Source organism: Melospiza georgiana, chromosome 20 (genome assembly GCF_028018845.1).
Source record: "Melospiza georgiana isolate bMelGeo1 chromosome 20, bMelGeo1.pri, whole genome shotgun sequence".
Taxonomy (NCBI): Eukaryota; Metazoa; Chordata; class Aves; order Passeriformes; family Passerellidae; genus Melospiza; species Melospiza georgiana.
Genome location: NC_080449.1, coordinates 8,270,433 through 8,284,765, shown reverse-complemented (window position 1 = coordinate 8,284,765; position 14,333 = coordinate 8,270,433). Strand labels below are relative to the sequence as shown.

At 48.5% G+C, this 14,333-nt stretch overlaps 2 protein-coding genes across 2 annotated transcripts in view; both read right to left on the bottom strand.

The window, feature by feature from the left end:
- The window catches only part of ABL1 (ABL proto-oncogene 1, non-receptor tyrosine kinase), a 77,692-nt gene extending 73,953 nt beyond the window's left edge, over positions 1 to 3,739 (bottom strand). Inside the window, exon 1 of the mRNA XM_058038281.1 lies at positions 2,904 to 3,739. Coding sequence (XP_057894264.1) covers positions 2,904 to 3,039 — 136 coding nt within the window. The 5' untranslated portion in view covers positions 3,040 to 3,739. The remainder of the gene's footprint in view (positions 1 to 2,903) is intronic.
- A 5,331-nt stretch (positions 3,740 to 9,070) lies between these two features.
- On the bottom strand, positions 9,071 to 13,153 carry EXOSC2 (exosome component 2). Its single transcript, XM_058038201.1, has 9 exons — positions 13,021 to 13,153; positions 12,835 to 12,936; positions 12,692 to 12,737; positions 12,244 to 12,333; positions 12,067 to 12,132; positions 11,852 to 11,920; positions 10,823 to 10,999; positions 10,521 to 10,649; positions 9,071 to 9,848 (listed from the first exon to the last, which is right to left on the bottom strand). Exons 1-9 carry the CDS (start codon positions 13,143 to 13,145, stop codon positions 9,768 to 9,770), a joined length of 885 nt encoding a protein of 294 aa, XP_057894184.1. The 5' UTR covers positions 13,146 to 13,153; the 3' UTR covers positions 9,071 to 9,767.
- Positions 13,154 to 14,333: the final 1,180 nt, after the last annotated feature.

The window sequence follows — 14,333 nt, the reverse complement described above, 5'->3', positions numbered from 1 at the left end:
TTTGTGAAATCCCAGCAAGGGCTACTCTGCTGCCCAGGGTAACGACACGAGCGTGAACTCCAGCCTGTAAAACACCCTCCGTGGGGAAAGCAGCAGCACAAAGAGACAAGCCCAAAACTCGCCCATAGATTACTTTATTCCCCTTAAGGCACTCCTCAATTGTCAGCTCAGGACAAAATTTAAAGCCTTTCTGCATTATTCTCACAGAACATTTGAGCACCAGCAGAGCTGATTTCTGGCCAGTTGCCTCCTTGGCTTTTCAGAAGCCTCTCCATGTGTTGCTTTGGGTGCTACGGAGAGTGTGATGACCGAAAAACAGAATTACTTTGCTGAAAGTTATTTTGCCTTACATTGCTAGTATCTGCTAATATTCACCAACCCTTTCAGCCAAAATCTGGTACCACTGAAGCAATCCAGATCTTTCACTAAGTGCCTGCTGGATGAGCCTCAGTAGAACTCTGCATGTTCCACCAAACCAGGATCATAAATACCTTTATAAAAATAACCCTAAAAGGAGAGCCCTGCTACCAAAAGTTCCACTTCTCGTGTTTGTTTTATCATGGGCTTTAATACACAAGAACTTCAGACAAGTACATTTAAGAATTCACCTGTCTCTAGGGGGTTAAGTGGCCCACCATGGAATTTCTCCTTAAGCATTTCTTGGTTATGAAAAGCCAGAAACACAATTTTCCCGGGACAAACCAGTTCCCACAGTGCAACAGAGAAACCAGATACAGTGTTTGGTATTTAGAAGAAACTGTGTAATAACATACTGAAAGGGAAACATGCAAATATTTAAGCCCTGGAAAAACACCAATCTTAGTTTTATGAACTACAACCCATGGGACAATAACTGAATAAAGTGAAGGCATTAAATACTGATCTGTTCATTAATTATAAAGAATGTCACTCTATGTATTTCAAAGGCAAATTACTGAAAGGAAAAGGAAGAACTTTCTAAAACGAACTTTGTTCCCTCTTAATTTGTCCAGATTTTTAATATGGCATTTTTCAGGACAGGAGCAGCCCAAACTCAGAAGAGAGCTGAACAAACAACAGTGGGACTGCCTTCTACTGCCAGGACCTGGAAGAACCTTCTCCTCCACTCAAAGGACGAAACTTTTCCTCATGTGTACAAACAAAGCTGATCTTTTGCAGTTCTTTTAACAGATGTCCTAGCCCTGATGTCCCCTTTCAAGTTTATCCCCTTCTAAATCAAGACACCAAGGTCTCTCGTGGACATATGGCACATGGACATTAGAGATGCCATTTTTCCTCGTCAATGTGCTGGGATCTGCTGACCTCAGGTCACACTGGCAAGAAGTTACCATCTGCCTGTTGCTGTTGGATGATCAAAAAGGAATGTTTCTGGCTTTTCTGCCACAGCAAAGCACCAGAGGGACTAAGAACGTTGTATTGCTTGCAGCAAGTGCTCTGGCTGCACCTCACCTGACCTTGAAACTCTGTCCAAAGTAGTAAAAGCAGGAACCAAACTGGGGGTGGAGGAGTGGGAATAACACAGCACTGAAAGCAAGGAAAAAAAACCAGCAGCAGGTTTAACATCAGAGGGACAAATTAGCTCTGGTATTCTCTCTAACCTTCCCTTAATTACTTCAAATTTCTTCAGTGCACAAACATTGTATGGGAGAATAAAATACTGAAGTAACTCAAAACAGTAATTCAGCAGGGCAGTACAAACATGGGATCTCTGTGTGTTTGTTGAACACTGCAGAGAATTCCTTGGGCCCTTCTAGAAACAGAGAATGAGAAAAAGCTAGAAAGCAAAGCCCTTTAAAAGTAAGAACAAATCAAAACTTTTCCTCTAACTAGATTGGGCTCTCGGACACAGCAAATATTTCAATTTTTAGTTCTATAAAGATTACAGATGCAGCTTTGTTTTGTTCACAGATAAACTTCCTCTACAGGACAGAACTGTTGCAGAAGCTTTGTCAAAGTCACATTCTCCAGTCAAAGTCAGCATGTCATTTCAAAGAAATCTCTTACAATTTTAATATTGTATTAGAATTTTTAAAGTGTCCTGCAAAAGCAAGGATTACTCCAAAGTTTAAGCAAAAACAATGCATTTCTGCACGTCACTTCTGCAAAGATGCCTTCAGTTTACAGTTCTGGGAGTGGGAGGGGGTCGTTTGGTTGGTTTTTGTTGTTTAAGGAAGAATTTGATGCAGTCACCAAATCTACCTCTGAGTCCTACTGAGTTTTTCTTCATTTGGCTTCTTTCCTGAGATTCTGAACTCCCCTCATACTTTGCAGAAGGTCAGCAAGTGACAGGGTTGCTCTACCCCAAACTTTTGGTCTCTAGCACTTTAATCCATCACAGCACAGGATGGAGGTTTAACCAGCTATGAGAAACCACCGAGCAAAGCTGCTCCAAATGCCACAAGAAACTCTTTTCACAACAGCAGTAAGTTCACACAAACTTTCCAAAATAAAGTTTTTTTTCCCTTCCAAGTAACAAAGTCCCTTCAGTAAAGATAATTAAAGAACACCTGTGACTGACCACAGCATCACCACTGGCTGAGGCTGGTTTGTACTATGACACAGGCAACTCAAAAAGGATCAAACACTTCCCCAGACTGCAAACCAGAACATAACCAAGGCAGAAATTAGAAACTTTTACAATGTTAAAAAGTTACTTCCTTGCATTTCACCTTTAGCTGTACAATAACCTCTCCCCAGCTTTCAAGCAATCTGACCCAAGTATTTTCTTAAAAAACAAATCACAGAAGATTCGCATTAAGCAGCAAGAGAAAGAAAACAAGACTTCCATAAAGTACATGTCTGTATCTGCTCCATGGTCTTGAATAAATCCATATTGTACCTAGCTCAGCAAACCAAAATTAAACCAAATGGAATAGTTTCTGTTACAAATAGAAACTTCTCACCATGTTCCACGAAGACGTTGCAGTGTGGGCCCGCATGCCTCGATGACTCCTTCTTCCCTGCTCCTTTGATGAAGTGCAGGGCAGGCAGACTTGGCCTCCTTTGGTCCCCAAGAACTTTTCCAGGCTGCTGCCCCATAAAGTAACTATGGGCAGCCTTTCCCAGGAGGAGAAGTTTCCGAAGAAGTCCGTGATCCCTGATCTTCCAGGCTGGGAAGGAGTTTTGAAGGAGGAAGGTATTCAGGTGGGTGCACTGGCGGCACTCACAGTGGGATAAAGTCACTTGAGGTGAAGAATTAAGACAAATTCCTCCAATGCTCCTGAAGACAGCAACAAGGCTCCTTAGGTGACTTTATGCAAAAAAAAAAAAAAAAAAAAAAAAAAAAAGAAAAAGAAAACAAGCAAACAAAACAAACGAGTAAAAGTTCCAACCGCTCAGCAATGACCAAGCAGTACCAAAGTTTCAGGTTGCCATATGTAGTGTGTCTTCCACCGGGGAAAGGAGAATCAGTTCATCTCACAAGCAAGAAACCACACACGGGCTCACCCAGGGCAGGAAACAGCCATTCCCACCACAGCTAGTGTCAAGGTTTCTTTTTTTTCCTCCTTTTCTTTTGCATAGCATTGAGTTAGCAAAGGCCAAAGAGCCACGGGGATTTGGCTTCAAGTATCGCTCAAGTCCAGCAGGGTCAGGTGCGCTGGAACCATGGCAGCTCTCCGGGCGAAGCAGCAGCAGCAGCAGCAGCTCGCGGTGGGCTCCGCACGCTCCCCGGGCTGCAGGGATGGGACCGGGGCTCCTCGGTCACCGGGCTTCGGTCACCGGGCTTCGGCTCCTTCCAGCGCCGCTACCTCGGGGCCGGGGGGCCCGGCGGGGCCATGGCGGCGTCGGAGCAGCGCTGGGGCGGCCGGGCCGGCGCCCCGTGCCCGCTGCCTCAGGCGGAGCCGGGCGCGGGGCTGCGAGGCCGGGGAGCTCCGGGAGGCCGGGTCCTGCCCAGCGGCCGGGCCGGGGCAGCCGTGGGGGACCGCGCCGGCCGCATCCCCGGGCGGGCGGGCGGCAGCGGGGCCGGGCGGGCGGAGCGGGGCGAGGGGCCGCGGGTAGCCCGGGGCTGCGGGACTGGCGGGGGGCGGCGGAGGCGGCGAGGGAGATCCCGGAACCCCCGGGCCGGCGGGCGGGCGGTCACATCCCCTTCCGGCCCCTCCTCCTCCGCCGCCCCCGCCTCCCGCCCGATGCCGGCCCCGCTCCCGGCTCCGGGCGCCGGCCGGGCGGGGAAGGGCAGGGGGGGCTCCCGGGAGAAACCTCCGAGCAGCGTGGCCGGCAGGGCGAGGGAGGGGATCCTCCCTTCAGGCGGCCCTGGTGAGGCGCATCTGGAACGCTGTGCCCAGGGCTGGGCACTGAGGGCGAGATGGGCAAGGAGCGGCTGCAGAGGGTCCTGTGAGGGGACACCCAGAGGATTTGGGGCTGGAGCAGCTCTCTGATGAGGAGACACTGCGGAGCTGGGCCGGGTCAGTCTGGAGAAGGGAAGGCTGAGAGGAAATCTCAGCAATCCATGTCAATATCCATGTCAATATCCATGTCAATATCTCCCCGGCGTGTCCGAGGATGGTGCCAGACTCTCTTCAGTGGTGCCCGGTGACAGGATGAAAAGCAATGGACATAAACTAAAACATAAAAAGTTTCCTCGCAACAGGAGGAAGAACTTCTTTGTGTTGAGGGTGGCTGAGCTCTGGAACAGGTGCCCAGGGAGGGTGTGGAGTTTCCCTCTCTGGAAACATTCCAAACCCACCTGTGTCACCTGCTCCAGGTGACCCTGCCCTGGCAGGAGGGTTGGGCAGGATGATCTCCAGAGATCCCCTCCGACCCCAACTAATTATGATTCTGTGAAAAAACATGTGAAAAGGCCCCAAAATCTCATGTGAAATCCCGTACCTCTTTAGAAGGGCCACCCAAGTTGTTTTCCCACAGATCTGACTCTGCAGGGGTCTCAGAGCCTCTGGCCAGCTCTGGACCCTGGATGCTTGCAGAGATGGACAGGGAAGAAGAGATCTTTGTGGGATCAGTTGTGTGCACAGCCAGGAATCTGTCACCCTGCTTGCACAAAGGACTTCACTTCCTTAAAAATGCTCTCAGCGTACACAGAACTCGATACCAAAACCAACCATAGAGTCCAGTGACAGTTGACAAAATATTTTATTGACCTATTTTTGTGCACCATTTAGTACAAAGATGGAGTTAAACCACCAAATTCTTCAGCAGGCACTGAGAGTTCCCGGAGCTAAGAGCAGACCGTGGTGCTGAAGATATTTAGTTTTTCATACATTCTCCAGTTCACCTTGGGGATAAAGAAGGTCAAGGCAGCAGCTTGAGGTCAGGGTGTTTTGGTCAAAGGTCTGTGGTTGCTCCCACTCGACAACAGGAGAACACACAATTGCAATTCTGTGCTGTAGCCTCCTGCTCAGGGCAACCATCTGGACACAGAGCAGCTTGTTTATACTGACTCCTCCCTTGTGACAAATCCAAACACACTCCTTGTCTCCTGTGCCATATTCAAGGTCTCTGGCAGACCTGCATTTTTCATCTTCTAACAATAGCTTCCAAAATGGAGCACTTCATCCAGCCCTGCGGGATCCTCCATCTCTGCTGTGCCAGGCTGTTCCTACATCACTAATTCTTAGTCAGGAGACTGAGCTCAAACCATTTCTATTGGATTTCTCCCTCAATCACTCAGTTTGCAGGTACTGAGACTGGTTGTGCTGCGCACACACCCACACAGGAGAGAGAAATTCTCGTGCTGAGGCAAATCCAAGGTCACATCTGTTGAACTCTGTGGAATTTCTCCAGGTTTATCTCAGTAACGGAGATCAGCCTCTCACCGAGGTGATATAACCCCCTCTGGGCTCCCACGGACTGGAGGAAAGGGAGGAAATGAAGCTGTCAGCACAGGCCAAGCAGCCCAAGAGAAATTTGTTACAAAACCCAATACCAACCATTCTTCACTGTAAAAGTTCCTCCCTTCTGGGTCTGACTGCAGCATCCTGGATAATCTCTCCTACCATGGCAGGGCTGAAGCAGAGTAAACTCCAGAAGACAACCATGGGTCCACAATAGTGAGAAAAACCTTCACCAAATTAAGCAAAAGTCATTCCAGACACACAATAGAATCACAGAACTGTTTGGATTGGAAGAGACCCTAAAGACAATCATGTTCCACGCCCCTGCCACAGGCAGGGACATCTTCCAGGTTGCTCCAAGCCCTATCTAACCTGTCCTTGAACACTTCTAGAGCTATGCTGTGGACACTAAAGGCTGTAAATGTGCTCTTCCTGCCTTGCCTGAGATCTGTGCAGAGGAATGCACTTACTTTTTATTTAACAGACCAGGTGAGTTCATCATTCAGGCCGACAGGCAGTTATTCCTTCTGACGCTGTGCAATCACAAGCAGCAAAGTGGGGCAGGTCCTTTGCCAGCAGTTCCCAGCCTCTTTCCACTCAGCAGTTTCTCCAAAAGCATTTCCTGTTTCCCAGAGCACTGCTGTGGTTAATCTGGGACAATACAGAGGCAGATGAGTCAGCTGGTCACTCCCAAATGTCATGGTGAGATACCTGCCTTCCCCTTCCTGAAGGGTACTGCATGTTCTGCCCCCAGCCCTGCTGCCAGTTTTTGTGAACATGACTCTCCTGTTAAACTTGAAAGCTGCCCAGTAGATTCAGAAATTGTTAGAGAAAACAGAGACAGAAAAGTTGTGTGAATACAGAATAAGTTTTAAAAAAGCTTCAGAGGTTGTTTTTTTTTTTTTTTTCAATCAAGTCCATGTACATACCACCATTTATTTTTTTTCCTAAGAGATACTTCAGCACTTTTTCTGTTTACCTCCCATTAAGTGTGGGTTCTCACCCAACAGCTGCAGTGACATTTTCTCCATAACAATATTTTAAAAACTCAACCTCTTCACCAAATAATAAAACTTAGCATGCTAATTAACAGTCCTCAGGAACCTGAGAGAACCATTTCAAGATGTCTCAAATCTCAGTGGGATTTGTCTCTTCTCAGGTCTGTGCAAAGCTTTTTATTTGTACCACTCTCAGCTGAACAGCAAAACTGCACGGCTGGTACAGAAGTAATGCAATAAGCAGCAGTAATTGGATTAATAACCCATTAGCACAAATTTAAAATCTCAGTGGTTATTCCTAGGAGTAAAGGAATCCTTGCTATTAGTACATGAACACTGGCACCAAGAAACAAGAAAATTCTTTTTGCACATGAGTGATACTGTGTTCTTATTCCTACAGACAATACTCACCAGGAAGGGTGAGTTACCAACCCCACCTCTGAGCACAGCTGCACCATGTGTTAACCCTGGGGGAGGCAGCACAGGAGGTGCTACAGCTGCTTTACAGTGTCAGACACTGGTGAGCAAAGAAATCAGGTTGGTCTGAGCTGTTTTAGTACCTGCATGGGCCTTTTAGTTCCCCATAGAAACATGAACACTTACTAGGTTATTCTGACCCTCCTTTCACTACTTTTTTTTTTTATTCTTAAACCAGAGAATCCACAGTTTCTTCCCTTCCACCCTTCCTGCTTAGAAGCTGCCCAGCACAATCCCACAGACTATTTCAAGAATTTAAGGGGCCACTGCTGTTTGCTGGCTTGTTGTTTGGTCGCTGCTGGTTTGCAGAGCTGTGCTGGATGGGAACTGCCAGCAATGACCTTGCTGAAGCCTTGTTACAGAATTTAGGTCTTGGCACAGCACTGGCTGAATGTGCAAAGATCAATAATTACCCCTCATGGTCACTGGGGAACATACTGAGACCTTTGGTTCCCTCCCATCAGGAAAGATCCACAACCAAACCTCACCAGCTGGTGTTCTACTTGGGTTTAAAAACAAAAGTGCCAGGTAATGAGGAGTAAGGGAACTGGATGAGTCACATGCCTCCCCTATTTAACTCATCATTAATGCAAGATATCAGGAATCCTGCAGCAAGCAGGAGGAATCAGAAAGCTCAGAGCTAAAGCAGTCCAGATCTTGAATTGGTTTTTAGCAGAATAAACAGCTGCTAAACTACAGCATTAGCTAAGGGGGGAGGAAAATGTACTTTTCTAAGTGAAAGATGCAGACTGCTAAAGCTTTTTTAGCCTTTTTGAACCAGTTTGGTCAATGGAGGTGTGTATTATGTGGCTACCAGCAGTCTCAATGGAGACCTGAAAGTGTCACCATCAAACCTTGGTTTTCAAATTTCCCCAGTCATCTTGAGGATGTGATTTTTGCAACACTTACTATGAAATCCTCTTAAAACTCAAAAACAACAATTCCCAGGCCTTGTGTGGGGCATTCCAGTGATACCCCCAACAAGTTCAGTGCTATTTTCAGAGGCAGCACGGGCAGTTGTGCAGCAGCAGAACGGATTAGCCATGTCCTTGCTTGTCCTTAGCCCGTTGTGCTTTAGGATCTGGGCAGCAGCGCTGGTGGCAGCCGCCCAGGCCCTGCTGTTTGGAGAAGGGAAGTGCCACAAACGCGATCCAAAGGTGCCATCTAGTGCCTGCTCGGCACAGGGAGAGCGGCCCGAGCTGCAGGGACAGCCACAAGGGAGTTTCTAGTTCCCAGGATAACACCAAGGAAAGAATTTTCCCGTTTGTCTGAGGCAAGAGTGTGAATTTGAAACGTGCAGTTGGATTCAGGGATAATTGGGACAGATGATTTATCATAATTTTTAAGAATAGATAGAATACATATATAATAAACCAGCTCTGATACAGCACCTGGAGCTGAGAGGATTCTCAGGGAAAACATCACAATCTTCACAGAGAACGTGACTGACTGCCTGCCAACACTTTGACTCAACGTGTCCACCTCTAACCACCAGCATGAAGATCTTCACCAGTGTCATACTGGGCTCCTTGTCACCTCCCAGTCACCTCTGCTTGACTCACCTCTCCAAGAGATCCTGCAGGGAGGCAGTGCTTGGAAAGCCACTGTGAACACCAGGCAATCCTTACAGAGGAACCCTGTAAGGGCTGAAGAGGAAGGTCAGGTCCTGCTGGGATGAAGGGCAGCAGCTGAAGGGGAGATAAGACAGTGGAACCATTCCAAGTGTCCTAGCACAAGGAAACTTGAGCCAACCACAGCTCTCAAGCTAGGCTAAAAAACAAGCCAATGCACACACTGCTGAAGGACTGATTTGTTTCAAAAAATTTATTGAAATGTAAAATACTTAATACAAAACCATACTGGTGACTCCTCAGAAGAGGAGCTCACCACTCAGGCATAAAAAATGACCAGCAGGATATACACAAACCAGGACACTGCTTGTCCAGAGCTCCTGGCTCATATGGACAGACACAGCCACATCCCATCTCATACCCCTGAGACATTCAAGCCATGAACAGCCAGACCCAAATTGTGGTTAGCAAGGCTGTGGATTCTCCTGTTCCCTAAACACATTCTTAAAAATGAGGGCTTTCAATCAGGGGACAGACTGGCAGATCTGTATCACAAGTAAATTAAAATCCAAATCATCTTCTAGGGAGAGAGAAACATCACAAAGCAAATCTCTTCCTCTCTGTCATTTTGCACAAAGTTCTGGGGCACTAGACACAGCAACAGGTGCTAGGAGACAGGTGCCAGTTGCATCTGATCTTTATAAAGGTCAGATATCAATTTCTCAGGCCGTTGCACTAAAAGGCTATTGTACTTAAGTACTACTTTGTACTAAAAGGACACAGGAGATATCCTAGGAGTGAGGAATTTTGGTGGTTTCTGAAGTGTGGAATGAATGTTGGGAACTAGAACACTGAAAAAAAACGTATAATACTGAGAATCAAAGCTGCCATGCTGGGATTTCAAATGACTGCTTCTGGCCACGTGCCCTGTCCTATCCCTCTGAATCCAGCAACCTCTGTCGAGCTTCCAGAACGATCTCCTCTGTCACCTCTGGTTTGAGAATGTCCTTGATCTGCAGTGGAAACAAGAGCAATATGAGCACCAGGAATCAACAGCTACTTCTGCACTCAGTGGGGACACAAAGGTCCCTGACACACGGCAGCAACCAGCAAGGGAGTTTAGAGGGTTGTGGTGAAAAAAGATCTGTGGCAGAGGGTCCAAGGCATAATTAACACCTCATTGGGAATGAAAGCAGAATTCAGATCTCATTTATTTGTGGGAAGAGAATTGCCTGTGATAGTGCTGGCAGGAATCACAGTGAAAAGCTGTACAGCAAGAGGGCAAATGGAGGCAGTCCTGCAGCAGTGCAGGATGTGGGTACAGACATGAGCCTGCTCTCTGTACAATACATGACATTTACTTTTTCATTGCTTCATAAAATGCACTATACCCTCATACAATGCCAAATTTAACACTGTTTTCACAGGAATTAAAGGGACCATAATCCCAGTGAGGGATACACAACATCTATCAATAAAGAGACTGAACTCTCTTTAGGAATACTTATACTGCCAGAGGCAGAACCTTTCAAACTATCCCTGAAATTGTGCAAGGCAACTTATGTTGTGCAGAAGAGGAGCGTTCATACTACAGGATGCTTTGGTAAATTGAAATGAAACTCTGACTTCAGCAGCCTTGCTGTTCCCTCCCCTCAGTGTGGAATAAACACCACTGGTTCCTGTACCTGATGAGGAAGGGATGCTTCATAGCAATACAGGATGCTGGTGTCAAAGAGCATGATCTTGTGAGTAACCAGAGCCACGATGCAGTTTCGGAGCCGTGAGATCACCTCCCGGTCAGACAAGGGAACTGGCTGAGGAAGGACAGAGGAAAAGGGATGAATGCACAGGGAAATAATGCAAGGAGAAAAGTGTTGCTGTGAACCTAACACAGGATCCTGAAAGTCTCAGGTTACTCAGGTGCCTCTGATTGTGTCAGACTAAAAACCATCACTGGTAGAAGAGGGCTCACATTCCCTGGACTCACCTCCAGGTTGGCAGTGTAGCCTCCAGCCTCGTCATCCTTCTGCTCCGGGGTTGGGTAGATCCAGATGAAGCCATTGTTGCCGAGGATCACGGAGGCACCGCAGGGCAGGTCATGGAAATGAGTCTTCTGCCGTTTCACAAGGGAGGGAGAGACCTGAACCAGCACTCCCTGGGCAAGCTGGAGGGCAGACCACAAACTCAGTGTGAGAGGCATCATGATCCACCACATAACACCAAGTCACTGATACACACTCACCCCACTCCTGGCCTAGGAACAACTCTGTTTTAACACCTTTTCCAGTGAAACAGTGAATGTAAAACCTGGCTGCCTCTGGGAGCACTGGGAGGATTAGCTAATGCCTGTGCAGCCCTTTGAAGATGAAGAATACTCTAAGTGCTTAGCAGAAATGTTAATAATATCTTGATCGTAACTACACATCAACCATCCCTGCAGAAAAATGAGGAGTCAGAGGCCCAATTTAGCAGAACATTTTCCCTCATAATCCAATCACTGTCCTTCACCCTTTGTGCAATAAGCACACTTCCCTTTCATCTTTTAAGTGCTAATACCCTTGGTCTGGTAATCCCAAAGTGCAGCCTACGCTCCAACGGCCCCTTGGCTTATTTCAATGCACAAAACCAGAGATAAATGCCAACTGTGTAAAGCCTAAAATAGAGCCCTGGGGAGAAGAACAAGTCACAGGGGCAACAGCCAGCAGAAGAGGAGTGAGGAGATCTCTCCACAGGATTTAATTCCCAAGTGGCTAGTGGGGGAAACAGAACTAGCAGGCTGAAACTGTGGACAGGGAGAGCAGTGGCTCAAAGGGCAACTCAAGGACACCTTTGTTTTGGGGAAACTCTGCTTGGTGGTCCCATGGAAGAGCTAAGAGTCTTCCTGTCCTGCAGGAATGGGTTATAACAACATCGTGCTCTACTCTGTAGCTGTTTTCTTAACAAAGCCTCCAAAAGGCCTTATACAAATCAGCTGGTGCAGAATGAACCCAGGATCAAGGGCTTTGGAATAACTCACCTTCCCATACTTCAGGCTCCGGGTGTGCAGCGATACAGCCCCATCAGAAAATATAGATTGGACCTCTGCCTGTTGGTGCTACTTAAGGAAACAGGGTCCCCAAGGCTGCCCAGTGCCACCCCAGCATAGCTCTCACCCCCAGCCAGGCCAGCCAAGGTCTCCCTGTTCTTCCCACACCCTTGGCTCTTCTGTCAATGGGAGCAGCAGAAGGATACACTGATGAGATCCCCTTCCTGCAGGTAGTCCCTCATTGCAAGCTCATCTTCTGCTGATTTCCTTCTCTGAAACATCACAAGGAAAGTTACATGTAGCCCAGAACGAGAAAACACCCATCAGTAGCTCTTTGTGGGGGAACTTAGGATGCCAAGCAAAACACAACCAGCTACACTCACCAGCTCCCCACCAGGTAAATTTATAGACGACAGCAACAGGACTGAATCCAGCCTGGAATTAGTTTCCACTTTCCATCGCTTCTGCTGAACCTAAGGGGGAAAAAACCACCCAAGGTAAATTTACAGATGAGAGCAACAGGACTGAATCCAGCCTGGAATTTGTTTTCACTTTCCATCGCTTCTGCTGAACCTAAGGGGGAAAAAATCACCCAAGCTTTATGGGTACACACTCAAAAACTGAACGGGACCTGCAGCTCACCAAACTGCAGTAGGGGACAGCTCTGCTGGCTTCTTCCAGCCCCATCCCAGTTAAAATCCACACGCTCCCAGTACCCTGAGCAAGGACATTGATGTGTCAGTGTTTTAGGATTCCGGGAAGCGCTTAGAGTGGGACTGAGCCACAACCACCCTCTTCCTCCTCAGCACCGCGGCAAACAGTGGGTTTTACCTCCGTAATCCTGCCGACCACGATGTCGCCGATCTCGCCGTTGTACCTGGGGCAGAGAGCGGCGGTCACACACCTCACCTCACGTCCCTCACCCGGCCGAGCCAGTCCCCGCCGCCGGCCTGGCCCGCCGCGGCCGCGCTCACCTGGCCTTCAGCGCCCTGACACACACCAGCTTGTTCACCCTCTCCACCACGCCGGCCACCGAGGCGATCAGCTTGTCGTCCTCCACATAAGTACCGTGGCCCCTGCGGAGAGACAGCGGCTACCTAAGGACAGCCCGAAGCCGCGCCGCCACCCCGCCGCCGCCTCTCCTCCGGCGCTGCCCGTACCTCATGTATCCCGTGTCCGTGGTGATGGTGTCCCCCGGTGCCACCAGATGCTTCTCGCCGCCCCGGAGCGCGCTGGAATCCAGGGGCGCACGGGCCGCCGGCAGCCTCATGGTGACCGCCGCCATCTTGGTACCGCCGCACGCGCCTTCCGCCCGCCATGTTGGCTGCTGGCGAGAGCGCGCCTGAGGGCGCGGGCGGCGCCATCTTGAGTGCGGGCAGCAGGGGCGGTGACTGGGCAGCCATGTTTGTTCCTGGCAGCGGAGAGCCTCTCTAGCTTCGCTCCGTTGAAACCCAAGGGGGACTGCGGCCATTTTTAGTGCGGGCAGCTCTCGGCTGTGACCCGCTCCCTCGGAACCTGCACGGCAAACCGGGGCGAAGCTCGGGAACCCTCCCCGGGCCCCACAGCCTGGGCCGAGGCGGGGAGCAGCACCCCCCGTTCGGGTGCCCCTCACACACGGTGTCCCCCTGAGTGGAATCCTCTGACGCCCTCCCCAGCTGGCCAGCGCTCACGCTGGGCTCAAACATCCTCCGGGGCTCGGCCCTGAGCCTTTCCCCTCCGCCGAGCTGTGCCGGCACGAACTGATACGTCTACGTCTGTGGAAAAGTTTTATCCATTCAAGCACGGGTTAGGGTCTCAGGGCTGCGGAGGAAATGCCAAAAGCAGCCCGCCATAAGATGACCGTCCTAAAATATATCCCTTCATTCCAGCAGGACTTGCACCTGTGTCGAATCACAGCAGAAATCTGGGCACTAATTAATGGAATATATCAAAGGATGGCAGTAGCTGTGGCTTCAAAGAGGGAGTGTACACGTTCACAAGAATAGGGACTGGCAGGGTGGGAGCAGTAGATACCACCCACTCTGGAGTGAGCCAGCCCTTATCCCAGCTTCCAAACCTGAAAAAGGGCTTCTTAAGCCAAAAACTGGGGTTTTTTCCCTTCCCAGATGCACTTCTTGGTCCAACAGATGACTCCACATCTCACTCACAGATTGAGTGAAGGTCTTAACTAACACAACATTCCAATACTCACATCCTTCCCCTGGCACGTAAAATAAAGCTCTCCATGCAATCCCTCTTCTAAATGATAAATGTTCCAAGTAATTTTATTTAGAATACAAGAAAGGTACAAATGTATTTACACTGTGTACATATACAATCAAATAATATATAATATCAAAGTCTTGTAAATAATGTTTACATAAATATTTACAAAGTTAAAGTGACAGTTTGGGGGTTTTTTCTTTTGTTTTTGTTTATTTTCTTCTGGAAGTGAAACACGGTTTGTGAGAACTTTATACATCTTAGACTTATA